Source organism: Engystomops pustulosus, chromosome 7 (assembly GCF_040894005.1).
Source record: "Engystomops pustulosus chromosome 7, aEngPut4.maternal, whole genome shotgun sequence".
Lineage (NCBI taxonomy): Eukaryota > Metazoa > Chordata > Amphibia > Anura > Leptodactylidae > Engystomops > Engystomops pustulosus.
The window spans coordinates 169,525,495-169,553,252 of NC_092417.1; the positions used below are offsets into that span (position 1 = coordinate 169,525,495).

At 47.3% G+C, this 27,758-nt stretch overlaps 1 protein-coding gene across 13 annotated transcripts in view; it reads left to right on the top strand.

The window, feature by feature from the left end:
* Positions 1-27,758, top strand: part of NAV2 (neuron navigator 2) — a 318,312-nt gene that overhangs the window by 263,418 nt on the left and 27,136 nt on the right. For 8 of the 13 annotated variants that reach the window (XM_072118921.1, XM_072118922.1, XM_072118923.1 and 5 more), the window contains 6 exons: positions 14,343-14,481; positions 17,992-18,277; positions 18,618-19,296; positions 20,372-20,824; positions 20,995-21,060; positions 22,948-22,992. In XM_072118921.1, the coding sequence (XP_071975022.1) occupies positions 14,343-14,481; positions 17,992-18,277; positions 18,618-19,296; positions 20,372-20,824; positions 20,995-21,060; positions 22,948-22,992 (1,668 nt within the window). Of the gene's footprint in view, positions 1-9,913; positions 10,107-14,342; positions 14,482-17,991; positions 18,278-18,617; positions 19,297-20,371; positions 20,825-20,994; positions 21,061-22,947; positions 22,993-27,758 lie in introns of those variants that run through there. The other 5 variants (XM_072118927.1, XM_072118918.1, XM_072118920.1 and 2 more) reach the window with 3 other exon arrangements.

The following is a 27,758-nucleotide window of genomic DNA, read 5'->3' on the forward strand; positions in this document are numbered from 1 at the left end:
CACTCACATAGTATCCACTGCTGCTCCCAGGAGCTTACACTCACATAGTATCCACTGCTGCTCCCAGGAGCTTACGCTCACATAGTATCCACTGCTGCTCCCAGGAGCTTACACTCACATAGTATTCACTGCTGCTCCCAGGAGCTTACGCTCACATAGTATCCACTGCTGCTCCCAGGAGCTTACACTCACATAGTATCCACCGCTGCTCCCAGGAGCTTACACTCACATAGTATCCACTGCTGCTCCCAGGAGCTTACACTCACATAGTATACACTGCTCCCAGGAGCTTATACTCACATAGTATCCACTGCTGCTCCCAGGAGCTCACACTCACATAGTATTCACTGCTGCTCCCAGGAGCTTACACTCACATAGTATCCACTGCTGCTCCCATAAGCTTACACTCACATAGTATACACTGCTGCTCCCAGGAGCTTATACTCACATATTATCCACTGCTGCTCCCAGGAGCTCACACTCACATAGTATTCACTGCTGCTCCCAGGAGCTTACACTCACATACTATACACTGCTGCTCCCAGGAGCTCACACTCACATAGTATTCACTGCTGCTCCCAGGAGCTTACACTCACATAGTATCCACTGCTGCTCCCAGGAGCTTACACTCGCATAGTACCCACTGCTGCTCCCAGGAGCTCACACTCACATAGTATACACTGCTCCCAGGAGCTTATACTCACATAGTATTCACTGCTCCCAGGAGCTCACACTCACATAGTATTCACTGCTGCTCCCAGGAGCTTACACTCACATAGTATACACTGCTCCCAGGAGCTTACACTCACATACTATACACTGCTCCCAGGAGCTTATACTCACATAGTATCCACTGCTCCCAGGAGCTTACACTCACATAGTATACACTGCTCCCAGGAGCTTATACTCACATAGTATTCACTGCTGCTCCCAGGAGCTCACACTCACATAGTATTCACTGCTGCTCCCAGGAGCTTACACTCACATAGTATCCACTGCTCCCAGGAGCTTACACTCACATATTATCCACTGCTGCTCCCAGGAGCTTACACTCACATAGTATCCACTGCTGCTCCCAGGAGCTCACACTCACATAGTATACACTGCTGCTCCCAGGAGCTTACACTCACATAGTATCCACTGCTGCTCCCAGGAGCTCACACTCACATAGTATCCACTGCTGCTCCCAGGAGCTCACACTCACATAGTATCCACTGCTGCTCCCAGGAGCTTACACTCACATAGTATCCACTGCTCCCAGGAGCTTACACTCACATAGTATCCACTGCTGCTCCCTGGAGCTCACACTCACATATTATCCACTGCTGCTCCCAGGAGCTTACACTTACATATTATCCACTGCTGCTCCCTGGAGCTCACACTCACATATTATCCACTGCTGCTCCCAGGAGCTTACACTCACATATTATCCACTGCTGCTCCCAGGAGCTCACACTCACATAGTATCCACTGCTGCTCCCATGAGCTTACACTCACATAGTATTCACTGCTGCTCCCAGGAGCTTACGCTCACATAGTATTCACTGCTGCTCCCAGGAGCTTACACTCACATAGTACCCACTGCTGCTCCCAGGAGCTTACACTCACATAGTACCCACTGCTGCTCCCAGGAGCTCACACTCACATAGTATCCACCGCTGCTCCCAGGAGCTTACACTCACATAGTATCCACTGCTGCTCCCAGGAGCTTACACTCACATAGTATCCACTGCTGCTCCCAGGAGCTTACACTCACATAGTATCCACTGCCGCTCCCATGAGCTTACACTCACATAGTATCCACTGCTGCTTCCCGGAGCTTACACTCACATAGTATCCACTGCTGCTCCCAGGAGCTTACACTCACATAGTATCCACTGCTGCTCCCAGGAGCTTACACTCACATAGTATCCACTGCTGCTCCCAGGAGCTTACACTCACATAGTATCCACTGCTGCTCCCAGGAGCTTACACTCACATAGTATCCACTGCTGCTCCCAGGAGCTTACGCTCACATAGTATTCACTGCTGCTCCCAGGAGCTTACACTCACATAGTATCCACTGCTGCTCCCAGGAGCTTACACTCACATAGTATCCACCGCTGCTCCCAGGAGCTTACACTCACATAGTATCCACTGCTCCCAGGAGCTTACACTCACATAGTATCCACTGCTGCTCCCAGGAGCTTACACTCACATAGTATCCACTGCTGCTCCCAGGAGCTTACACTCACATAGTATCCACTGCTGCTCCCAGGAGCTTACACTCACATAGTATCCACTGCTGCTCCCAGGAGCTTACGCTCACATAGTATTCACTGCTGCTCCCAGGAGCTTACACTCACATAGTATCCACCGCTGCTCCCAGGAGCTTACACTCACATAGTATCCACTGCTCCCAGGAGCTTACACTCACATAGTATACACTGCTCCCAGGAGCTTACACTCACATAGTATACACTGCTGCTCCCAGGAGCTTACACTCACATAGTATCCACTGCTGCTCCCAGGAGCTCACACTCACATAGTATCCACTGCTGCTCCCAGGAGTTTACACTCACATAGTATCCACTGCTCCCAGGAGCTTACTCTCACATAGTATCCACCGCTGCTCCCAGGAGCTTACACTCACATAGTATCCACTGCTCCCCGGAGCTTACACTCACATAATATCCACTGATCCTGGTAATATATAATGAATTACTACCTATAGACCCTCATTATCTTGCCCATAGGGGTGGTCTATATGCTATAGTAATATACGGCAGTCTTTGGCTTTCTGTTTATGCATCCGGGGGCTCAGGATGAACATAAAAGTTCATTACAGGACAATTCTATAAAATGGGATGGAGGCTCGGTGCATGCTGGGTAGTGTCCGGGGTGATGGCTATCACTATGTGGGAGCTTCTGTTTATTGCCCCAGTTTCAATGACTTTGTAGGTCATATGATCCGTCTGACCGGAGCCTCCCGACAATCATTAACTGCAGGAAATGCCCCCTCTATCAGCCTGAGTAATTACATGGGGGGGCACAAACTTCTCCAAGGCCCCGGCTCAGACCCTGGTTCCCAGGCCCGGGATCCCTGCCGTCAGCAGATCCGCCATAGACTGAATTTAACCCCATGTTTACACAGGACGAGAGATTAAAATAACAAATTCCGCTCATGGCTGCAATCCCAGTGGAAGAGAATATTAGGGCTTGTCCTGCTCCGCTACGGATTTATTACTGCAGGATCCTGAGAGTCCCAGATCATTATCCATAGAGGCTCCTGTATTGTTCTGCTTTACAATGCGGCTCCGCAGGATAATAGATGTAGCAGGTAGGTGTGACCCACCTGACCGCACAATTATAGGGGATCTGTGCATAATGTAAGAATTCAGCTTGTAAGGAAAGAATATACATACATGAGTTACATCCTGTATTATACTCCAGAGCTGCACTCACTATTCTGCTGCTGCAGTCACTGTGTACATACATGACATTACTTGTCCTGCACTGATCCTGAGTTACATCCTGTATTATACTCCAGAGCTGCACTCACTATTCTGCTGCTGGTGCAGTCACTGTGTACATACATGACATTACTTATCCTGTACTGATCCTGAGTTACATCCTGTATTATACCCCAGAGCTGCACTCACTATTCTGCTGCTGGTGCAGTCACTGTGTACATACATGACATTACTTATCCTGTACTGATCCTGAGTTACATCCTGTATTATACTCCAGAGCTGCACTCACTATTCTGCTGGTGCAGTCACTGTGTACATACATGGCATTACTTATCCTGTACTGATCCTGAGTTACATCCTGTATTATACTCCAGAGCTGCACTCACTATTCTGCTGGTGCAGTCACTGTGTACATACATGACATTACTTATCCTGTACTGATCCTGAGTTACATCCTGTATTATACTCCAGAGCTGCACTCACTATTCTGCTGCTGCAGTCACTGTGTACATACATGACATTACTTATCCTGTACTGATCCTGAGTTACATCCTGTATTATACTCCAGAGCTGCACTCACTATTCTGCTGCTGGTGCAGTCACTGTACATACATGACATTACTTATCCTGTACTGATCCTGAGTTACATCCTGTATTATACTCCAGAGCTGCACTCACTATTCTGCTGCTGGTGCAGTCACTGTGTACATACATGACATTACTTATCCTGTACTGATCCTGAGTTACATCCTGTATTATACTCCAGAGCTGCACTCACTATTCTGCTGCTGGTGCAGTCACTGTGTACATACATGACATTACTTATCCTGTACTGATCCTGAGTTACATCCAGCATTATACTCCAGAGCTGCACTCACTATTCTGCTGCTGGTGCAGTCACTGTGTACATACATGACATTACTTATCCTGTACTGATCCTGAGTTACATCCTGTATTATACCCCAGAGCTGCACTCACTATTCTGCTGGTGCAGTCACTGTGTACATACATGACATTACTTATCCTGTACTGATCCTGAGTTACATCCTGTATTATACTCCAGAGCTGCACTCACTATTCTGCTGGTGCAGTCACTGTGTACATACATGACATTACTTATCCTGTACTGATCCTGAGTTACATCCTGTATTATACCCCAGAGCTGCACTCACTATTCTGCTGCTGGTGCAGTCACTGTGTACATACATGACATTACTTATCCTGTACTGATCCTGAGTTACATCCTGTATTATACTCCAGAGCTGCACTCACTATTCTGCTGCTGGTGCAGTCACTGTGTACATACATGACATTACTTATCCTGTACAGATCCTAAGTTACATCCTGTATTATACCCCAGAGCTGCACTCACTATTCTGCTGCTGGTGCAGTCACTGTGTACATACATGACATTACTTATCCTGTACTGATCCTGAGTTACATCCTGTATTATACTCCAGAGCTGCACTCACTATTCTGCTGCTGGTGCAGTCACTGTACATACATGACATTACTTATCCTGTACTGATCCTGAGTTACATCCTGTATTATACTCCAGAGCTGCACTCACTATTCTGCTGCTGGTGCAGTCACTGTGTACATACATGACATTACTTATCCTGTACTGATCCTGAGTTACATCCAGCATTATACTCCAGAGCTGCACTCACTATTCTGCTGCTGGTGCAGTCACTGTGTACATACATGACATTACTTATCCTGTACTGATCCTGAGTTACATCCTGTATTATACCCCAGAGCTGCACTCACTATTCTGCTGGTGCAGTCACTGTGTACATACATGACATTACTTATCCTGTACTGATCCTGAGTTACATCCTGTATTATACTCCAGAGCTGCACTCACTATTCTGCTGGTGCAGTCACTGTGTACATACATGACATTACTTATCCTGTACTGATCCTGAGTTACATCCTGTATTATACCCCAGAGCTGCACTCACTATTCTGCTGCTGGTGCAGTCACTGTGTACATACATGACATTACTTATCCTGTACTGATCCTGAGTTACATCCTGTATTATACTCCAGAGCTGCACTCACTATTCTGCTGCTGGTGCAGTCACTGTGTACATACATGACATTACTTATCCTGTACAGATCCTAAGTTACATCCTGTATTATACCCCAGAGCTGCACTCACTATTCTGCTGCTGGTGCAGTCACTGTGTACATACATGACATTACTTATCCTGTACTGATCCTGAGTTACATCCTGTATTATACCCCAGAGCTGTACTCACTATTCTGCTGCTGGTGCAGTCACTGTGCACATACATGACATTACTTATCCTGTACTGATCCTGAGTTACATCCTGTATTATACTCCAGAGCTGCACTCACTATTCTGCTGCTGGTGCAGTCACTGTGTACATACATGACATTACTTATCCTGTACTGATCCTGAGTTACATCCTGTATTATACTCCAGAGCTGCACTCACTATTCTGCTGCTGGTGCAGTCACTGTGTACATACATGACATTACTTATCCTGTACTGATCCTGAGTTACATCCTGTATTATACCCCAGAGCTGCACTCACTATTCTGCTGCTGGTGCAGTCACTGTGTACATACATGACATTACTTATCCTGTACTGATCCTGAGTTACATCCTGTATTATACACCAGAGCTGCACTCGCTATTCTGCTGCTGGTGCAGTCACTGTGTACATACATGACATTACTTATCCTGTACTGATCCTGAGTTACATCCTGTATTATACTCCAGAGCTGCACTCACTATTCTGCTGCTGGTGCAGTCACTGTGTACATACATGACATTACTTATCCTGTACTGATCCTGAGTTACATCCTGTATTATACCCCAGAGCTGCACTCACTATTCTGCTGCTGGTGCAGTCACTGTGTACATACATGACATTACTTATCCTGTACTGACCCTGAGTTACATCCTGTATTATACCCCAGAGCTGCACTCACTATTCTGCTGCTGGTGCAGTCACTGTGCACATACATGACATTACTTATCCTGTACTGATCCTGAGCTGCACTCTCATTCCCTGAGATTTGAGAGATGGATCCTCCCAGCTGCTTGTTCAGTGTCTGTATAGAATAGCATGTACTTTGCAGTGTTGTGTTGTGTTCTATATAACAGGTCGGGACAATCTTGGATGTTGGCAGGTTTGCGTACATTGTGCCCGGACAAGTTGCTTCGTCTTCTCTCCTACTAGACCGCGGAGGTACGATATAACACGTCTACGTGAAGCCACTGATTCAGTGCAGCCTCAGTCTAACCTCAAACCTCTTAAACAGAGCAGTAAAGTGATTTCATCGCTGCGGTATTCCAGCTCTCCCACTAGATATTCATTACCTGCAGTCGCGGAGCTTACCGTCTATTCCGGTGCTTGGCCCCAGTATAACAGCAGTAAATCTGTTTCCTTCCAAACCTGTTTCATTGCGGCCTAGTAAAATGATTGGAACGGAGATCCTGAGCCATAAGGAGTTGGCTGCGTCCAGCGCTGTGTGTGCTGCGTTACGTCATGCTCCTATACGGGGTAATGCTCCGATTATAAACAGCTGCAAATGCTATAAATGTCTTACCGTTAGCAACTCTGATCACATATTTACTACCTTGATGAACCAATATGAGGGGTTGAAGACACTTCCATCTGGAGTCCTGTGCCGTAACGGAGAACCGCAACAACACAGTATATGGAGGCAATATACTTTCTATTAAAAAAATATATATATTCTCCAAAGTCAGGAAAATATGACTCTTCTCACTTCATTTTCACACGAGATGAGTCACAGTTGTTGCAGGGAGAGTGTCACTCCGATATCCCCTATCTGTGGTTCTGTAGCACCCAGGAACATGCTAATGGTGTCATATTAAAGATGAGAATCTTGTCTTTCAGATCCTATCTGTGGTTTTCTGATCTACAGAACTGGACATGTAGATAGGAACAGGAAATAGGCAGGGAAGTGAATCTTTTATCGGCAACTCACATTTCCAACTATGTGATCTGAAAGATGAGATTCTTATCTTTAATATGGCACCAGCATGTTTCTAGGTCCTACAGAACTAAAGATTGGGGCTTGTGAATTGGCACTACCCCTGGAACCACTAAACTTGACTCATCTCATGTGAAAAGATTGTAAGAAGAGTCATATTTTCCTGACTTTGGGGGAAATAATTTTTATAGGTTAATGGTTAGATTTTACATTAAAGACGTTGATGATGAGGGATGATTTTCCTAATGTATTTAGAAATGGACTCGCAGATCATTTCCCCTTTCCTATAATGAGAGAATAGATGTTGTAGCGTTCTCATACATGGTGCTTTGCTTGGCTATGATGATACTTATATCCGTGGAGGCCATAACGGTGATGTATGTAATGATGGTCACTAGAGATGACTTGTATCTCATGGGTCAGTCTTAGGCTCATATATAAGATGGATCAGCGTCTGTTCTTATGGCGTATGGACAACTGTCAGATAAGATTTACAGCCAATGGAAAAGGGCCTTGAGCCACTAGCAGATGCCTCTGACCCCTCCATACCCCATGTACAGGTGGCTTATCTCCTCCACAACAAAAGGAGAAGACATTGATCTTCATCATGTCTGACCCATCGACATCTGCACAGGGGGAGAGTCATGAAACCTCCTTATACTCTATCCAGTTCTACCGCCACCTGATCCACGACATGGCGGCTACCTCTATCCGCTAACGTCATCCCTATATAGTCAGGCCAGGCTCACATCTGCTTACAGAACCAAAATCTCCCAGCACCACCTGCTTGTTCAGTGTCTGGTGTCATCTATGTGCTAGGTGCCCTAATCACGAATGCTCCATATACTCTATCCAGTTCTACTTCCAGCTGACCTACTACATGGCGGCTACCCCCATCCACTAACGTCAGCCTTATATATTCAGGGCAGGCTCACATCTGCTTACAGAACCAAAATCTCCCAGCACCACCTGCTTGTTCAGTGTCTGGTGTCATCTATGTGCTAGGTGCCCTAATCACAAAAGCTCCATATACTCTATCCAGTTCTACTTCCAGCTGACCTACTACATGGCGGCTACCCCCATCCGCTAACGTCATCCTTATATAGTCAGGGCAGGTTCACATCTGCTTACAGAACCAAAACTAGCACCTCCTGCTTGTCCAGTGTCTGGTGTCATCTATGTCCCAGAATGCAATATCACAGCTGAAAGCTGATCCACTACATGGCGGCTACCCCCATCCGCTAACGTCATCCTTATATAGTCAGGGCAGTCTCACATCTGCTTACAGAACCAAACCTCCCAGCACCACCTGCTTGTTCAGTGTCTGGTGTCATCTATGTGCTAGGTGCCCTAATCACGAAAGCTCCATATACTCTATCCAGTTCTACTACCAGCTGACCTACTACATGGCGGCTACCCCCATCCGCTAACGTCATCCTTATATAGTCAGGGCAGGCTCACATCTGCTTACAGAACCAAAACCTCCCAGCACCACCTGCTTGTTCAGTGTCTGGTGTCATCTATGTCCCAGAATGCAATATGACAGTATATCTCCCAGAGGTTGGTTTTGTCTACAGAGTATCGACAGATTGCAGTAACAACCTGCAGAATTGTGAAGGATATCACCGACTGGAAGTAAAGATCATATTGTTTTATGCATACAGTGTAACCAGTGCTTTACTACAGCAGATGGTAGAGTCATGTAGGTGACTATAGGAACAAGCCACAACATCCCTTTAGGGCTTTGATGATCTGTCCGTGTATATTACAAGGTGCAGATATACAGATACAAGAGGAGGACGTCACAAAGGAAGACGCTATTTACCCTGTGGCTTCGGTAAATAGAGACTCCCTGAGTCCACACACAAATATACAGAGCAATGTGGGTAGTATATGGGTAGCCGGAGGTGGGGGGAGGGTATCAAAGGCAACGCGGGGGGGGGGGGGGGATGTAATTTTAGCAATTGGGACAAAATTGTATTAGTTTGTTAGTAATGACTTTGCTTAATTACACTCTAGAGGACCTTGCCCAAAGAGCTTACAATCTATTTATTACATAGTGCAGTGCATTGTAATACTGAGAATTGGGCTCCAGGTTGGAACATATTATAAAAATACTTTTATCATTTTTAATATATAACCCAATAGGTAACCCCCCCACCCCTTCACCTCCCCCTAGAGTCCTATAGCCCCTTGTTGTCTATATGTTTACATGCGGATCAGTATAACGGATGACAATGTGGTTGGGTCGGGGGACACAGGAGCTGACCCGGCTTCAGTGTTTTGCTTCTCCTCCCTGTGTGAGCTTTACTCACTATTTGCTCAGAAAAATTCCCAGACCTGTGAGCAGTTTGCTTTTCTTCTGCTCTCCCTGTGCTGGCGTGTGGGCTGTGGCACGTCGGGGGTTAACAGCGTGTGAGATCAGGTTTCCCTGAGACTTCTGAAGTGCAAAGGATTTTTTTTTTCTTTCTTGTGAGACTTCCAGTGATTGTCAGGGCTCTTACATGTGCTCCAGAGACAAAAGTTTTGTTAGGGGAGAGGATATGTGTCCTCAATGAAGGTGTCAGCGGTCGCTGTAAGGGAGGCTTCCATGTCCGGGGTTGTCCACGGGCGTCAGAACAGAACCATTCAATGGACCGGGAACCTTCAGAGCAGGAGGTAAGTCTTCTGGTCAGTGGCCATTGTATGATTGTACAATCATAGCTTTTTTTGTGTTATACAAATGGGTGGGGGTCCTCGATCGGACATGTTTTCTCCACTCACTGTCACCCTATACCTGTCAGGACCGAGCAGGCGGCTACTACTCGCCAACTTTTTATGACCTTCAGGAAAGGTGACAAGAAAATACTGATATAAATGCCACAGGAATATTTCCTGTATCTGCCAAATTTTCCCTTATCTTTTGGAGAATAAATAGAGACTCTGCTCTATTACAGTCACATACAGGAGAGGGGAGATTGTGTATTGGAGCAGAAGTCATACATTGTGTCACAGAGAGATACATGTGTACTACTGAGTCTTTCATTGTATCAGAGAATACAACACTGTGTCACAGAGTGATACATTGTATTATTACTAGTGCCATTGTATTAGAGAGTGATACATTGTATTATTAATAGTGCCATTGTATTAGAGAGTGATACATTGTATTAGCGAGTGGTACATTACTAATATAAAGTAACACTAATACAATGTATCACTCTCTTAACACAAATGTTGTACTCCCTGATACTTTATATTAGTGATACATTGTATTTGTGAGTGTTACGTTGTATCACAGAGCACAGTATTGTGTCAGGTACTGTGGGGTTGTATCACAGAGCACAGTGTTGTGTCAGGTAGTGTGGGGTTGTATCACAGAGCACAGTATTGTGTCAGGTAGTGTGGGGTTGTATCACAGAGCACAGTATTGTGTCAGGTAGTGTGGGGTTGTATCACAGAGCACAGTATTGTGTCAGGTAGTGTGGGGTTGTATCACAGAGCACAGTATTGTGTCAGGTAGTGTTGGGTTGTATCACAGAGCACAGTATTGTGTCAGGTAGTGTGGGGTTGTATCACAGAGCACAGTATTGTGTCAGGTAGTGTTGGGTTGTATCACAGAGCACAGTGTTGTGTCAGGTAGTGTGGGGTTGTATCACAGAGCACAGTATTGTGTCAGGTAGTGTTGGGTTGTATCACAGAGCACAGTGTTGTGTCAGATAGTGTGGGATTTTATCAGAGAGTATAGAATTGTATCAGTGTGTATAGTATTGTGTGGGGTACAGTGGGGTTGTATCAGAGAGTGTAGTATTGTGTCAGTTTATATCAGAGAGTGCTACATTGCATTAGTGAGTGTTACAATGTATCAGAGAGTGTAGTATTGTGTGGGTTTGGTTTGTACCAGTGTTGCAATGTGCCTGACATAGTATTAGAGAGATGCATTATTGTTTATAACGTTGTATCAGAGAGTATAATATTGTGTAGATTTGAATCATATATTGATAAGTTGTATTAGAAAGTGTTACATCTTATCAAAGAGTGTTACATCCTGTAGCATCGCAGAGCAACACCCTGTCCCGGATTGAATGACATTTTCAACAGAGACTTTTACAGGAACTTTTACATTGTGTTGGGAAGTGTCACTTTGTTTTGGGGATCGTTACCCTGTAACAGAGAGTGTGTGTATTAGAAAGTATAGCATTGTATTGGAGAGTGTTACCTTGTATCGGGGAGGTATTAGAGTGTATCAGAAGGTATAACATTGTATTGGAGGGTGCTACATTGTATCAGGGAGGTATTAGAGTGTATTAGATGGTATAACATTGTATTGGAGGGCGCTACATTGTATCAGGGAGGTATTAGAGTGCATTAGATGGTATAACATTGTATTGGAGAGCGTTACCTTGTATCAGGGAGGTATTAGAGTGTATTAGAGTGTATAACATTGTATTGGAGAGCGTTACCTTGTATCAGGGAGGTATTAGAGTGTATTAGAGTGTATAACATTGTATTGGAGATTGTTACCTTGTATTGGGGAAGTATTAGAGTGTATTAGATGGTATAACATTGTATTGGAGAGTGTTACCTTGTATCAGGGAGGTATTAGAGTGTATAAGAAGGTATAACATTGTATTGGAGGGTGCTACATTGTATCAGGGAGGTATTAGAGTTTATTAGATGGTATAACATTGTATTGGAGAGCGTTACCTTGTATCAGGGAGGTATTAGAGTGCATTAGATGGTATAACATTGTATTGGAGAGCGTTACCTTGTATCAGGGAGGTATTAGAGTGCATTAGATGGTATAACATTGTATTGGAGAGCGTTACCTTGTATCAGGGAGGTATTAGAGTGTATTAGAGTGTATAACATTGTATTGGAGAGTGTTACCTTGTATCCGGGAGGTATTAGAGTGTATTAGATGGTATAACATTGTATTGGAGATTGTTACCTTGTATCAGGGAGGTATTAGAGTGTATAAGAAGGTATAACATTGTATTGGAGGGTGCTACATTGTATCCGGGAGGTATTAGAGTGTATTAGAGTGTATAACATTGTATTGGAGATTGTTACCTTGTATTGGGGAAGTATTAGAGTGTATTAGATGGTATAACATTGTATTGGAGATTGTTACCTTGTATCGGGGAAGTATTAGAGTGTATTAGATGGTATAACATTGTATTGGAGAGCGTTACCTTGTATCAGGGAGGTATTAGAGTGTATTAGATGGTATAACATTGTATTGGAGGGCGCTACATTGTATCAGAGAATATTACACTGTATCAGAGAGTATATCATTGTCCCTATGCTGTGCTGTGATTGGGGATTGATCTTCTTAAGAGAAGATTAAATTCTAAAACCTGAGAACCCTCATTCAGATGATAAAGGTTTTCAGGGGCATCTGCTGATACTTTTTACCTTTAATCCTGTTAGCTTGGATTAGTAATGGGCCTCCCCTCCCCCTGACTCCCTCCTGTGTATCACATCCCCCTGCAGCTATGGCAGCCTCATAGGAAGCATTGTCTTCTACAATTGGCCAAAACAAGTTCTTCCAGCTCGCTGTGTAATTAATAGGGTCTCATGGCAGGAGGGCGCAGGGGTTTCCTGATCGCTGGTGATCCCACGGCTAGGCCAGGCAGGACTGGTTCTGGTGCGGAGGTGGATCCTGTCCGTTTGCTGAGTAATCCAGGCGCGCCGCACGTCTCATCTGTATTTGTTTTAGATTCTCGGCTGCTTACGTCTGTCCGTTGTCTACTCTTCTGCATGTATTGATACAAGAATTTGCCTATCTGGAGGGGAAGAGAAGACACAATGATTGTTTTGTAGAAAGTAACATTGTTGTTGTAACAATAGGACAACATTTACTAATAGTGGTTCATCCTCTCGGGGGCGCTACGCTCTGTCCTGTGTGTTTTGGGGATGACTTTTTTTTTACATAATACTGAGCAATCCCCTTTATAGATTGGTAGGAAGTAAAGAAAACAAATAGACCCCCCCCCCCCTTATCCAGAGATTCGGCTGCATTCACAAGATAGTGTGAACACAACCTGAATGACCTCCTCCTCATATCCCCAGGGCGCCTGCAATGCAGAGATCTCTCATCCGTCTTAAAGGGGATGTTTACTACTGAAGCTGAATTGTTTCCCAATGTGAAGCTTCTGGGGCCCAATGCCAAATCTGTGCTCCCCCCCCCCCCCCCACTATTAAATTATGCTTTTTTAGAACTGGTGACTTCCTATTTTGACCTTCTGGACCCGCGAGGCTCCTGCTCCCTGATGTAACAGCGCTCCCTGCACCCCGTCATGTTACACCCTGAAGCCAAATACACATAAAAGAGGTTTTTGTTAGAAAGTTCAATGAGTTAAGTAAATTTGTTGCCTATTTCACATGACATGCCCGTGCTGGACTGGGGCAGGGCATGCTGGGAGTTGTAGTTCCATATCAGCTGTATAGAGAGCCCTGGAAAGTCTGATGCATTTGGTGTTTTCTTTCCCTTTTAGCCTTTGGGTCGGGTCCATGACTGTGTTTTTTAGGTCATTCGGGCTGCCCACACTGGCTGCAGGGAGAACCGTGCAAATACATGTCGGCGTTCCAGGGAATTTATAGTATAAACAGGGCAGTGCCCAAAATAGTGCGGCTGGAATGTGAGATTAGCGTCTCGTGGATGGGAGCTGAGGGGCTGCTTTGTCTCACTGGTTCAGTACCAGATCCAGGGTGAACCTCCACCATGCGGTACTGGATGCAGGGGGTATGGGCTGCAAACACATCTACACTTTGTTAAATCACAGCTATTATTCCCTGTTATCAGTTTTTTTTTCTTTCATTTTGTGAAACTGCTGGCGGTATGTTAGGTCAGTACAGTCTCTTGCTCTCTGTTATCAGCCGTAGTCTAATGACTGGTTTTCTCTCTTGCAGCTGGGATGACAGTAGTTCGGTGAGCAGCGGGATCAGCGACACCATCGACAATCTGAGCACCGATGACATCAACACCAGCTCCTCCATCAGCTCGTACGCCAACACGCCAGCGTCCTCACGGAAGAACCTGGATGTGCAGGTATGACCCCTGACCCCAGGAGTGGGATCGGGGAGAGATTACATCATACCCTGTATTTTAGTATGATGGCAGGATCAGACTACACAGGGTTTGTCTGTAGTCTGTTAACATAGAAAAGATTGGGTCTTCATAGCAGTCGTAGGCACAAAACGATCTTAAAGTAAATCTACCATCCAAATCCATCATGATAAACCAGAGACATTAATCATAGATCCAGGCAACGGGACTGTGGTAATATTCTTATATTTGTTATCTATGGCTTCCTTCCTTCTAAAATCAACTTCTAAAATTGTGCTAATGAGTCAGAAGGGCTCTTGGGGTGCTGGAGGGCTCCTTTGTGCTGCAGATTTACGGTCTGATAATGCCCCACTACCACTGTGTTAGATAACATTGGGAGGAGTGAAGTGCTTAGGAAGCTGACGGGGAGACAGTGTAACAGCTTGTGAAGCGACATTACAGAGGTGTTCTTTAGCATCATTTTAAAAGTTGTATTTTAGAAGGAAGGAGGCCATGGATAACAAATATAAGAAGAGTACATTTAAAATTATCATAATAAGCCAGCATCATTTAACAAGATAATGCCACAACTTGTCCTTGCCGCAGATTATCAGGTTGTTACACTGTTCACCCCTCCCACTGTGAGCTGGAACTTCCTTTGTTGTCCCAAGATTACATCAGGCAGAGGGCTAGGGGAAGTGCTGAGTGAGCAGAGGGGGAGAGCTAGGCGCAGTGTAACCAGAGCATGGAGGGGACCTGGTAACCCGCCCAGAGCCCTTCTGACTCATTAGCATCATTTTTAAAGCTGATTTTATAATGAATAAGGCCATGTATAACAAATATAAGAAGATTACCACAGTCCCGGTGCCTGGATCTATGAGTAAGTGTCCCTGGTTTATCAGGATGGATTTTGATGGTAGATTTCCTTTAAAGTAACCCCTTTCTAGAATTGATCCCATGATGTTCTATGCAGTAGAGCAGTATCCATTTATTATATAGCTGGACATAGGGACGAGCTGGACCCTCCAGGTACTGATATGCAGCAGTGGACTCTCCTGACATGTGACTTGCCCTATAATAGATCTTCGGGGACAGAGATGTCACATTGTGTGCAGCCTGTAGATGTAGTTTATCACAGAATCATCTGGATGTTCTGTACATGGAGGATGTGGATGTATAATTCATGGTTCCAGGAGTTCACACTTCATCTCTGAGTCCCCTCTGACCCGGGGTGGATAGAAATCTGCTGTTTTTCTCCTCCGCCCTGAGATGGTCTTGGATGAAGATTCCCTTTTTTTTGGATAATTTATGCCCTCGTGTCAGGGCGTATTCCGCGTGTCGCTGTGATGTATCTCTGCACTGAGAGTAATGTAATTACTTAGTGATCCGGGGAGTGAGGATCCTTACATGATCCTCTAACCCCGCACATTGCCATTAAAGGGGTCTTCCAGGAGTTTATCACTTCTGTTTAAGAGATCAGCTGGTTATAGAGCTGCAGCCTGTATTCAGCCTACCAAGTATAGCGCCACAGATTGTATAGTGGCTATGTCTGGTATTGCAGCTCAGGTCTTTTTACTTAATTGAGACTGAGTTGCAATTGGGTTATGTCACCCATCACTGACCTGGGAATTGGAAGCAGCACCCACAGGTGACCAGGGCGGGTGCCAGTTCTTGGACCCAGGATGATCTGGAATATCCCTTTAAAGGAAATCTACCATCAAAATCTATCGTGATAAACCAGGGACATTACTCATAGATCCAGGCCCCGTGACTATGCTAATCTTCTTACATTTGTTATCCATGGCCTCCTTACTTCTAAAATTAACTTCTAAATTGATGCTAAAGATCCTTAAGGGCTCTTGAGGTGCTACCAGAGTCTCTTCTTGCTGCAGATTCACAGTCTGTTACACTGTGCAGGAGCACTGCCCCTCTCCCACTGTGTGAGCTAACATCTGGCAGAGGGAGAGGGGTGTTCTGAGAAAGCTGAGGGGGAGACAGTGTAACAGCCTGTGAAGTAACAGCAGGGAGAGGCTCTTTAGCATCACTTTAGATAACAAATATAAGATTATTATATGTAATATATATATGTTATGTGTAAACATGCTGGTATTTAAGAGCAAGTAAACTAATCCTGGTTGTTGTACAAACAACTTCAGCTTCTTTAGGGATGCGTCAATGTTATCAGCTGACACAACCGTAAATTATCAAAAAATCTAAAGTTGTCAGCCCTCGGCAGTGCACGCTGGGGGTTATTATGTTATTTACTATATTTCTCAGTAAAATATCCATAAGTTTTTCTTATCACTCCGGCTGTATCGTGCATTTTGCCTGCAGTAAGACCCGGGGAGGAGGGTCGAGGTCTGACAATCCCCTTCCCATAGACTTACCCCTGGCAGTAGTAGTAGTGATGCGTCTCCAGTCCTGATGTGGACTAGCGTTCAGTCCCTGCAATGCAGATACCTTGTATAATCTGCTCCATGTCCCCGGAGGATGATCCGTCATCTTAACAGAACGGCAATTAGTCTGTTTATATGAGCGTCTCTGTGTAATGATCCTGAAAGCGGCGGAGGACTGTAATGACTACAACCGTACACATGTTATACTTGGCCATAGCTCGGCATCCGTGTTATTCATTATTGTATGGAAAGCTGGGTCTGTAACATGGGAGGTGTTCTGGGGGGGGGGTCTTCAGGTTTTCATCAGCACAGACAAATCCAACCTCCAGTGTCTGCTCCATGTGTCACTCCTGCTGATCGGATACAACCCTCGTCATTTCTAATCGTTATAATTCCATAATTCCAAGCAAACATCATCATCATCATCCACCCGTACCCCACATACGCCCCAGTGCTTCATTATCCCATCTCATCACCCCCCCAACCATAACACCTACCTCCATAATTACCATATATTATAGCCTGATCATCCTTGTCTCCCCTTCCCTACTATCCTATACAATTCATCCATACCCATGCTTCCCTCCATATAAAAGGCAATCCTACAATGCACAGGAGTCATTTTATTATGCAGGGCCCCCTCGTCCATGTATGGCCCCCTCGTGCTCCCTCCCTTATGTAGAGCCCCCTTGTCCATGCAGGGCCCCCCTCGTCCATGTATGGCTCCCTCGTGCTCCCTCCCTTATGCAGGGCCCCCCTTGTCCATGCAGGGCCCCCTCATCCATGTATGGCTCCCTCGTGCTCCCTCCCTTTATGCAGGGCCCCCCTTGTCCATGCAGGGCCCCCCTCGTCCATGCAGGTCTCCCCTCGTACTCCCTCCCTTATGTATGCCCCCCTTGTCCATGCGGGGCCCCCCTCATCCATGCAGGGCTCCCTCGTGCTCCCTCCCTTATATAGGCCCCCCTCGTCCATGCGGAACCCCCCTCGTCCATGCAGGGTCCCCTCGTCCATGCAGGCGTGCACGGTTCTCCCGTACGTACAGGCCGGCATGTATTGATTTTTTTGATCAAAAATCTTCTTTCCCACATTTACACAATTTTCTTTTTCTCCTCTCCAGACTGACTCAGAGAAACACTTGCAGATCGATCGCAGCTCCCACTGGTCCGCCGATGACTTGAAGAGATCAGATGTCGGCTCAGACAACGGAGTGAAGATGGAGTCCGGGAGTAAATGGAGGAAGAACCCCTCCGACCTGTCCGATGAGTCCGACAAAAGTACTTCCGGAAGGAAAAACACAGTCATATCCCAGACGGGGTCCTGGAGGCGAGGGATGACTGCTCAAGTGGGGATCACAAGCCCAAGAACAAAGACCACCACGGGGACCCTGAAAACCCCCGGGACAGGTAAGACGAGCCATGGGCCAGATGGTGCATCCCTCACAGGATAAGCCATTAGTATGTGCTACACGGCAGATGTTTTCTCCTAACAGTACCAGTACATTGGATCGCTTGATCCTGGACTGTGCTGCAGAGCTGCAGTCTCGATTCTGCAGAATTTAAAGGGTTCAGAATTTCTTTATTGATCAACTATCCTTAGGACCCCCCCCCCCCCCCCCCCCCACCATTCACCTATGGAACAAGCGCTGCAGACAATCTAGCAAGCACAGCGCCATACACTGTATAGTGGCAGTGCTTGGTATTAACACTTGGGTCAATATTAACCCATTATTTTTCCCTATTACAGGAAAAACTGATGATGCAAAAGTCTCCGAGAAGGGCAGACTGTCCCCAAAGTCCGGCCAGGTGAAGCGTTCGCCGTCAGACGCAGGGCGCAGCAGTGGCGACGAGACCAAGAAATCCATGAACTCCAGGACGATCACTGCCAACACCAATACCTTTGGGTTTAAGAAGCCGGGGAGCACAGTAGTTGGCATGCCCATAATCACCACCAGCGGGGCGACCATCACCAGCGGCTCCGCCACCCTAGGAAAAATGCCAAAGTCTTCCGGACTCATGGGCCGCTCTTCCAACCGTAAGGCCAGCGTGGACGGATCGCACAACGACGACGGGTACTTACAGCTCAGCGCCAGGACCAACCTCCAGTACCGCAGCTTGCCGCGTCCCAGCAAGTCACGCAGCGGAACCGGGAACCGCTCCAGCACCAGTAGCATCGACTCCAATATCAGCAGCAAGTCAGCGGGACTCCCCATCCCCAAAATGAGGGAGACCAGTAAGATGACTCTGAATAACTCTGTGTCTGGGCTCATGAACCAGACCGACCGAGAGAAGGGAATCTCCTCGGACAACGAGAGCGTCGCCTCTGGGAACTCCATTAAAGTGAACCCCGCGGCACAGGGAGTCCCTAATGGCACCCGCCAGCAAGGAAGCAAATACCCCGATGTGTCGTCACCAACGCTGCGCAGGTATAGGGGAAAATCTTTTTTACTGAACATTTCTGAAGCTATATCCTGAAGCTCTGAAAACTGCTTATATACTCTGTGCTGCTGTGGAGCCTATACCCACCGCACCATAACCTCCCACTTATTCTCTATTCTGCTTCACCCATCGTGATGTTTCTTCTGTCAGCCCTCTCCTTTACAACACCATGTTAACAGATCTTACCAGAGATATTTTGCCTAAGATGAGTCAATCTTAGAGGCTGCAGGTAGAGAGTCACTTCAGATGCCCCTATCTTCAGTTCTATAGCACCTAGAAACATGCTACTCGTGTCATATTACAGATCAGGATTGTGGTTCTGTGATCTATAAAAACAGAGATACATGCAGTTAAAGATGGGGACTGGATCTTTATCTGCAGTACACATTTACAACTGTGCCTCTGCTTCTATAGCTCACAGAATCACAAGCCTGATGCATTCTAAAAGATGATATTCTCACCTGGTTTAAAGGTGCTATAGAAAAGAAAAAAGGTGTGTTTGAAGTGACACTCCTCCTCTAAACTTGACACATCTCTGGTAAAATATGTCTCTTCTCTACTCATTTCCAGGAGTTTATTTTATAGGTAAACAGATGAGATTTCACATAAAAGAGGGAATTCTAGAAATAAGATAATTATACCCTACCTGTAGGGGTGGTAGGTTAAAATGTGTTTACATGTTCCCTTTAAATGAGTATTCAGATCAATGCCTCATCTCCTTACATGCTCTGTGCTGCTGGAGACCATCCTCCCATCATTTTATCATTTAATCTTCCTCTTGTCTCTCCGGACATCATGACACTTGCTGCTCTTTGACCTCCCTGATGTCAAAGTCTCCTGAAATACTCTGTGCAGCAGGGATCCCTCTCTTTTTGGTCTCCATGAACCCCCATGTGTCTGTCACATGCCGTCTTGCTCTAACATCATCACACGGATAGGTAGACAACATTTACTCATCATCTTATCAGCACAGAGTATTTCAGCAGATGCTGATGAGTAAGTTACCTGATTGCACAGGCACAGTTTCCGCTGTATCTAATCTCATGTATCCAATGTTCACAGGCTTTTTGGCGGAAAGCCGAATAAACAAGGACCGGTCACAAACTCGGAGAACATGAAAAACTCCATGATCATTTCCAACCCCCATGCCACCATGAGCTCCCAGGCGCACCCGGACTCCCCCTCCGGGAGTGGTATCCTCAGCAGCGGAGGTAGTAGCCCCCTGTATGGCAAGAACATGGATCTGAACCCCTCTCCGCTGGCCTCCAGCCCCGGCTCTGCCCACTCCGTGCCCTCTAATAGCCTGACGTGGGGCACCAACGCCAGCAGCTCGTCCGCAGTCAGTAAGGAGGGATTGGGCTACCAGTCAGTCAGCAGCCTTCACACCAGCTGCGAGTCCATCGACATATCCCTCAGCAGTAACAACTCGCCCAGCGCCCTGACCGCCTCTCCGCGGGACGACGCCATGGCCGGCTTTGTCCGCACCAACAGCGTGAAGACCACCATGTCTGAGAGGTAAGTCGCACTAACCCTTAGCCTAATGGATAACGGAGAATAATCAGGATGAAAAATTTGCTGAACTTATCTTCCAAAAATATTTTTTTTTTCCTATTAATTTACTAATAACTTTTTTTTTTTGTTTGTTTGTTTTTTCTATACAATCCGCCCCCCTCTCGCCTCTATAGCCCTCTCTCCTCCCCCGGGGCTAGTCCTAAATTCAGCAGAAACACTCTCCCCAGGAAGCAGGACAGGTAACGGTGTCTGTCATGGCTGCTGTCACCCCTGCGCTGTTCCTGCTCTCACCACCGGGCCGCGCCGTCATCACATTCAGAGCCTTAAATTGCTTGATTGTTATTTTCTCTTGTGATTTTTGTGGCATGCGGCTTCACTGCCCCCCTCGTCCCCTCCGCCTGTCATCACGTCTCATGTCTGTCATACGAGCGTCCCACCTCTACAAGCTGTGTCCCATGTGTCTGCATCGTGACTTGTAACCCGGTGGAAAACATTGTATAACGTCTGTACATGAGTAGGCAGAAATTGCTTTTCAGGGGCATGGGGAAGCTGGGTGACAACCCAATGAGGAATTCCCAAGTGATTGCATATAACCAGGACAAGTGGACTGGTCCAAAATCTGGGCCCCCCTGTACAAATTGAGTGGGCAGCAAAAATTCTGCGCTGTACACTGTGGATTTTGTCGCAGTCTTGCACCTCAAATTCTGATCTGACAAATCCCCCCTCCCCCCATAATTGCCTACATCACCCGAAAACCTATGGCTTCCCATGTTTAGCCCCGTTGCATTAATCAAATCTACATGGCGGTGCCTCTGGAGTAGATTTTGAGGCGAGAGACTTCCTAAAATTCTATGCTGTGAATCGGTACAGCGCCAATCACTCCGTGAAGGGGACGCAGGCCCAAGCCCTTTCACTCTCATCATCAATGGGGACCCTAGAGGTGAATTGCCCCTTTAAATAGTTCAATAAATAGAGGTTACCTAACTTCTACATTGCCCCCTAGTTGTTCTGCTGCTGCAGAGAAAAGTTTGAGAAAACTTTTGAAAACTTTTAGAAAATTGTGATTTTTATCTTTTTAAAAATTGCTTTAAATGTAGATTTAAGAAATCCCCCCCCCCTCCTTTTTGAGTCGTGTCTCTTCTATCCACGTCACCTTATAAATATTAGGTGCTGGCTGTCGTCTGCTGTGGGACGGGTGCCAGGTTGTGCGTCACCCTACCCTCCAGGTCACATGAGATGCGCTCTAGGATTATTACTCCTCCAGTAATTTGGCAGCTACTGGTGACCTTTGCTGAGCTCCTGGATGTCCCCATCCAGGGGTGCGAGGTCTGAGCCACAGATTTACAGGTCATCCTCAGCTAGATGCCCCTGCATTCAATAAATACCCCCTAATAAAGGGATACCCCAAATATGAGGTGCCACATTGACTTTATGCAACACCTCATTCAGCTATTCTCACTCCAATAAATGGGAGGGGCTACATACAGCATCAACCAATCAGAAGCATTATCCTTCTGAATTGCTGGGATCGGGCTAGGCTCCTCCTCTTCTTCATCTCAAGCTGCAGTTTTTCACTCCAATAATTCACGTTCTCGACTTGTCGATGTTCTTGTTGATAGCGGATCTGTCAGATGTAAGGGGGAAGGTCATGTAAACATGAGGGATGTTCTGTTTAGACCTTCATTTGGCCGCCCGCGCCGTAACACTTCCCCCGTGTACAAGGTCGTGTAGGGTGATGCCGTCTGTCGGAACGAGTTTACAACATGTTTTGACAATAACCTTCTGTTTCGGTGGTGAAATCATCTTTGGAGTTTCCAACGATGACAGATCACTTGATATTTTTGTACAAGATGAGAAAAGTTGATGATGTTGCGGAACCGAGTTGATTGCACAAATCATAGAGTCTTATGGAGCTTTCATCTTGAGTGTATCGTCTGTGTCCTTCCCCTTTAAATGCCCCCTCTCATCCTTGCACCCCTGTGAGTCCTGCAGTTGTACGTTGCACGCCTCTGGTGTCTGCACGTATGTGTGTGCACTAAACATGGCCGCCCCCATGGATCCCCCTCCTCCTCTGCTGCCGGCTCCTTCCTCTCTCTCTGAAGTCTTCTCTCCTTTCTTGGCTGCAGTGATCCTCATCTTGATAGAAACACTTTACCCAAAAAAGGATTCAGGTATTTTGGCTGCTGGGGTGACCCCTGCCCCCACCTGTGGTTTTGAGGTTTCTGCTTTTTTGTGTGATGTTATGGATTTTTATACTGTCTTATGTTTGTTGTGAGCGTTTTGCATGAATGGACTGAACCGCTTATAATTTCATTATAGAGACCGGACCCCTTTAGATTTGCAATCGTTCCCCTACTTTTTTTGATGCGTCCTTGTCTTGTACTCATTGGTTCCACTATTTTGTTATGCCTTTGTTTTGATTGGCTGAGCCAATGATTTCATCATGTACACAACAATGACATCACAAGTCTGTCGGAGTGCAAAGTAGTGATGGTGTAAGATTCATCCGCCTAAACTAAATCTTCACCAAATTACATATTATATATAGTAACCTACATGGAAAGTAGTGTTACTCATCAATATATAAGTAAAATAGTGAGTGCAGCTCTGGAGTATAATACAGGATGTAACTCAGGATCAGTACAGGATAAGTAATGTCATGTATGTACACAGTGACTGCACCAGCAGCAGAATAGTGAGTGCAGCTCTGGGTATAATACAGGATGTAACTCAGGATCAGTACAGGATAAGTAATGTCATGTATGTACACAGTGACTGCACCAGCAGCAGAATAGTGAGTGCAGCTCTGGAGTATAATACAGGATGTAACTCAGGATCAGTACAGGATAAGTAATGTCATGTATGTACACAGTGACTGCACTAGCAGCAGAATAGTGAGTGCAGCTCTGGAGTATAATACAGGATGTAACTCAGGATCAGTACAGGATAAGTAATGTCATGTATGTACACAGTGACTCCACCAGCAGCAGAATAGTGAGTGCAGCTCTGGAGTATAATACAGGATGTAACTCAGGATCAGTACAGGATAAGTAATGTCATGTATGTACACAGTGACTGCACCAGCAGCAGAATAGTGAGTGCAGCTCTGGGGTATAATACAGGATGTAACTCAGGATCAGTACAGGATAAGTAATGTCATGTATGTACAGTGACTGCACCAGCAGCAGAATAGTGAGTGCAGCTCTGGGGTATAATACAGGATGTAACTCAGGATCAGTACAGGATAAGTAATGTCATGTATGTACACAGTGACTGCACCAGCAGCAGAATAGTGAGTGCAGCTCTGGAGTATAATACAGGATGTAACTCGGGATAAGTACAGGATAAGTAATGTCATGTATGTACACAGTGACTCCACCAGCAGCAGAATAGTGAGTGCAGCTCTGGAGTATAATACAGGATGTAACTCAGGATCAGTACAGGATAAGTAATGTCATGTATGTACACAGTGACTGCACCAGCAGCAGAATAGTGAGTGCAGCTCTGGGGTATAATACAGGATGTAACTCAGGATCAGTACAGGATAAGTAATGTCATGTATGTACACAGTGACTGCACCAGCAGCAGAATAGTGAGTGCAGCTCTGGGTATAATACAGGATGTAACTCAGGATCAGTACAGGATAAGTAATGTCATGTATGTACACAGTGACTGCACCAGCAGCAGATAGTGAGTGCATCTCTGGTGTTGCTCGTTAGCTCGTTATCTCTGTCTGTTGCTGTGGGAGGCTGTGTGCTGCTGCTGCTCCTGAGCTCCAGGAAAAACCACCTCCACCTGGGGCCTGCTCTCTCCTCTCCCAGGGAGGGAGTGGGTTTTCAGGCATGAGCCAGGGCAGCAAGTCCCAGGCTCCTGCTTCCCGGTCTAGGCCGGCGGGAGGCAGGGGTAGCCAGGAACCGGCCAGCGCTGCGGAAGCCTTGGGGGTGAGAAGATCTGCAAGGAACAGCAGCAATGCTGCTCCAAGTACCCCCAGGCCAGCTAAGGCTTCAAAAAGCAGCAAGACCTCAGAAAAGATGGATACCTCGGGAAAGCTGGATACCTCGGGAAAGCTGGGTACTTCGGAAAAGCTGGATACCGCAGGAAAGCTGAGTGCTCAGAGAGGTGAGGCTGACCTCAGTGAAGAGGGCTGGGGAATGCTGAGGACCCGGGAGTCTATTTCCACCTATGCCTCCCGGGCTCTGGGCCACCTCTCTGAGTACGAAGAAGCCAGCAAGACAGTGAGGAGACTGCGGGAGGAGCTCAGGTGCGCCCATGCCAGGGCAAGCTCTGCCCCAAAGAGGAAGAAGGAGCAGATTATGGCAGAGATTTCCAGGCTCCAGACTAACATCCAGGCCTTGGAGGAGAGGAAGGCTTACCTGCTGGAGAGGAGCGGTCCGTTTAAAGAAAAAATTCTTAATGATGAGCGGTTCCGGGAGATGGAGGAGGAGAAGCAGAGGCGGCTGATGGGGCTTCAGCCTGAGAGTCAGACGGAGGAGGAAAGTTCGGTACCGTGCAGTGGGCCCCCTGCAGGACAAGCGGCTATGTCATCTGGCTGCGGTTCTGCCGGCCCGGGTGAGGATAGTGACAGCCACCAGGGAGGGGCGCTGATGGAGGAGATCCGACGGCTCGAGTCCCCTGTGCACCTCCAGGACTTTACTTTTGGAGACGATCTGCCGGAGGATGCACCGGGGGGCAGCAAACCACGAAAGAAGAAGACCAAATCCGTGGAAGTGGTGAGTCTAGTCTACAGCCCCCTCCCCGTAAAACCCGAGTCGGCCGCAGGGTCAGCTCACTGTGCGAGCCCCGTTACCCAGCCCAGCACGGGTCCTGCAGTGGACTCAGTGCCAGGGAGCGGGGAGATTACAGGTTTGACATCTGATGTGGCGATGGGCTCCGTCTCTGTTTGTGGTAACAGTGGGGGAGCAGGGGAGGCATCGGCCGCGAGGCCGGACAGTAAGGGCGGCTCGGCAGTGGCGATACCATCGAAATCCAGTGCTGTGGTGCGTCCCCCAGTGGGAGGGGGGGATAGCCCGGCACTGGTGGCAGCTTCCGGTGCCTCGGCGCCTCTTCATGCTGTTGCCGCTGATCACTTGGTTATGGTGCGGCGGCAGTGTGGAGGGGTCGCTGAGGCTGAGGGCTCCGGACCTCCCAAACCTAAAGTCCTATTTTGTGTTGGTGTTGGAGACAGTCTGCAGAGGAGTGCTGAGGAAGGTGGGGATCAGCGGTGCCACATACCAGCCAAAGATCAGCGGCGACTCTTACCTTCCTCTAAGAAAAGTAAAATAACATCTGCTACCGATGATGTGGAGGGCACAAGTGTGACACAAGTTGGGGTTCCCTCTGGGCGATGCGCTGCGGGGGGACCCCCGTCCCTTGTGCCTGAAGATGCGGAGGTGGTCTTGTCTGCTAATGTTGTTGCTGGTCCAGCCAGTGTGAGTGGAGTCAGTAATGTTGTGGTGGATAATGTGAATGGTGTGAGTGGTGGAGAATCTTTTCCAGCTTTGGGGGTGGGTGATGGAGTGACTGGTGGTGTGAGTGGCGCGGCTGAGTGTAACATGGAGGTGGGTAGTGTTAATGTGGTGGGTGCAGGGGTTGGTCCGGTTGCTCCCCCAGTGGCGGCCCCCGTTAAGAGCTATGCCAGTGTCGCTGCTGGGGGAAGTAGGGTTCCGTCATCCTCGTCTCTGGGCTCTGGGGACGGCTTTTTGCAACGGCGCCTCCTGCAGGCCTTACAGAAGGGAGAAAGGACAATCAATGTAGCGGGGCAGGAGGTTGATTTGTCGTTTTGGATAGAGAGGCACGGCCTGTCTGCCTTCCGAGAGCAAAGAGGCAGGGAGACATCATGGTCGCTCCCGACAACCGGGCCGGGTGCTAACCGTAGGAATGTGGTCCGTCTTCGGTGGCGTGGCAGTGATGTGTGTCCCCCTCGGGCACGGGTAGTTGAGCTGCTGCTGAAGATGGATTTCAAGGCGGCTGACATCTTTGCCTTGATCCATCCCTATGGTACATCTGAGTTTGATATCAGCTTTGTTCGGCCGGAGGGGCTTGAGCTCTTCTGGTCCAACTATGAGCTGAGATACAACGAGCCCGAGTGGCGGGACTTTGCTGTGCAAGCAGTGTCCCGCCAGAGCGAGGTCAAGAAAGTGACCGTTCTTACCCGTAACGAATCACTATCTTGCTTTGACATCATGACCTGGATGAATCGTTATGGAGAGGTACTGGGAGTACCTGAGAAAAATCGAGACGAGTTTGGTATCTGGTCAGGGGCCTGGACCTTCATGGTGAAGTTGAGGCGTTCAGGTAACTCAGTCGCGCACATCCCTTCATCAGCCTTCCTGGGGAGGGATCGGATCCTGATCTTCTACCGGGGGCAGCCTAAGCTGTGTCACAGGTGCGGTGACCCCACACATTTCAGCGCAAACTGCACCGTGCAGAAGTGTGCGTTGTGTGGGGGTGTCGGCCATCTCGCTGCATCCTGTACAGGGCAGATTAGGTGTAACCTGTGTGGTGATCTCGGTCACCCGTATAGTCGTTGTCCTCTTTCCTTCGCTAATGCAGGCTCAGCCTCAGCGGATGAAAGCCATGAGGCTGAATCTGCTGGGGAGGGGACTAGCAGAGGCAGAGGAATGGAGGGGCCAGGGAAGAAAGACAGGAAAAAGACGCCTGCCCAGCTAAGGCGTCTAGAGAAGCGTCAACAGGAGAGAGAGCGGGGGGAGTCTCGGGCTGCTGGGACAACCTCTGGCGCTATCCTGGAGACCACACCTGTCGCTGAGGCCCCAGGGGATGATGTACTGGATGAGGAGGTCAGGAGGATCGAGAGAGAGGAAGGTGCCACGTCCTCAGACTCCTCCCATTATGAGAGTATGGATGAGGATAATAGGGCGTGGCTAGAGGAAAAGCGTAAGCGTGGCGCCAAAAAGAAGAAAAAGGGTAAAAAGAAGGG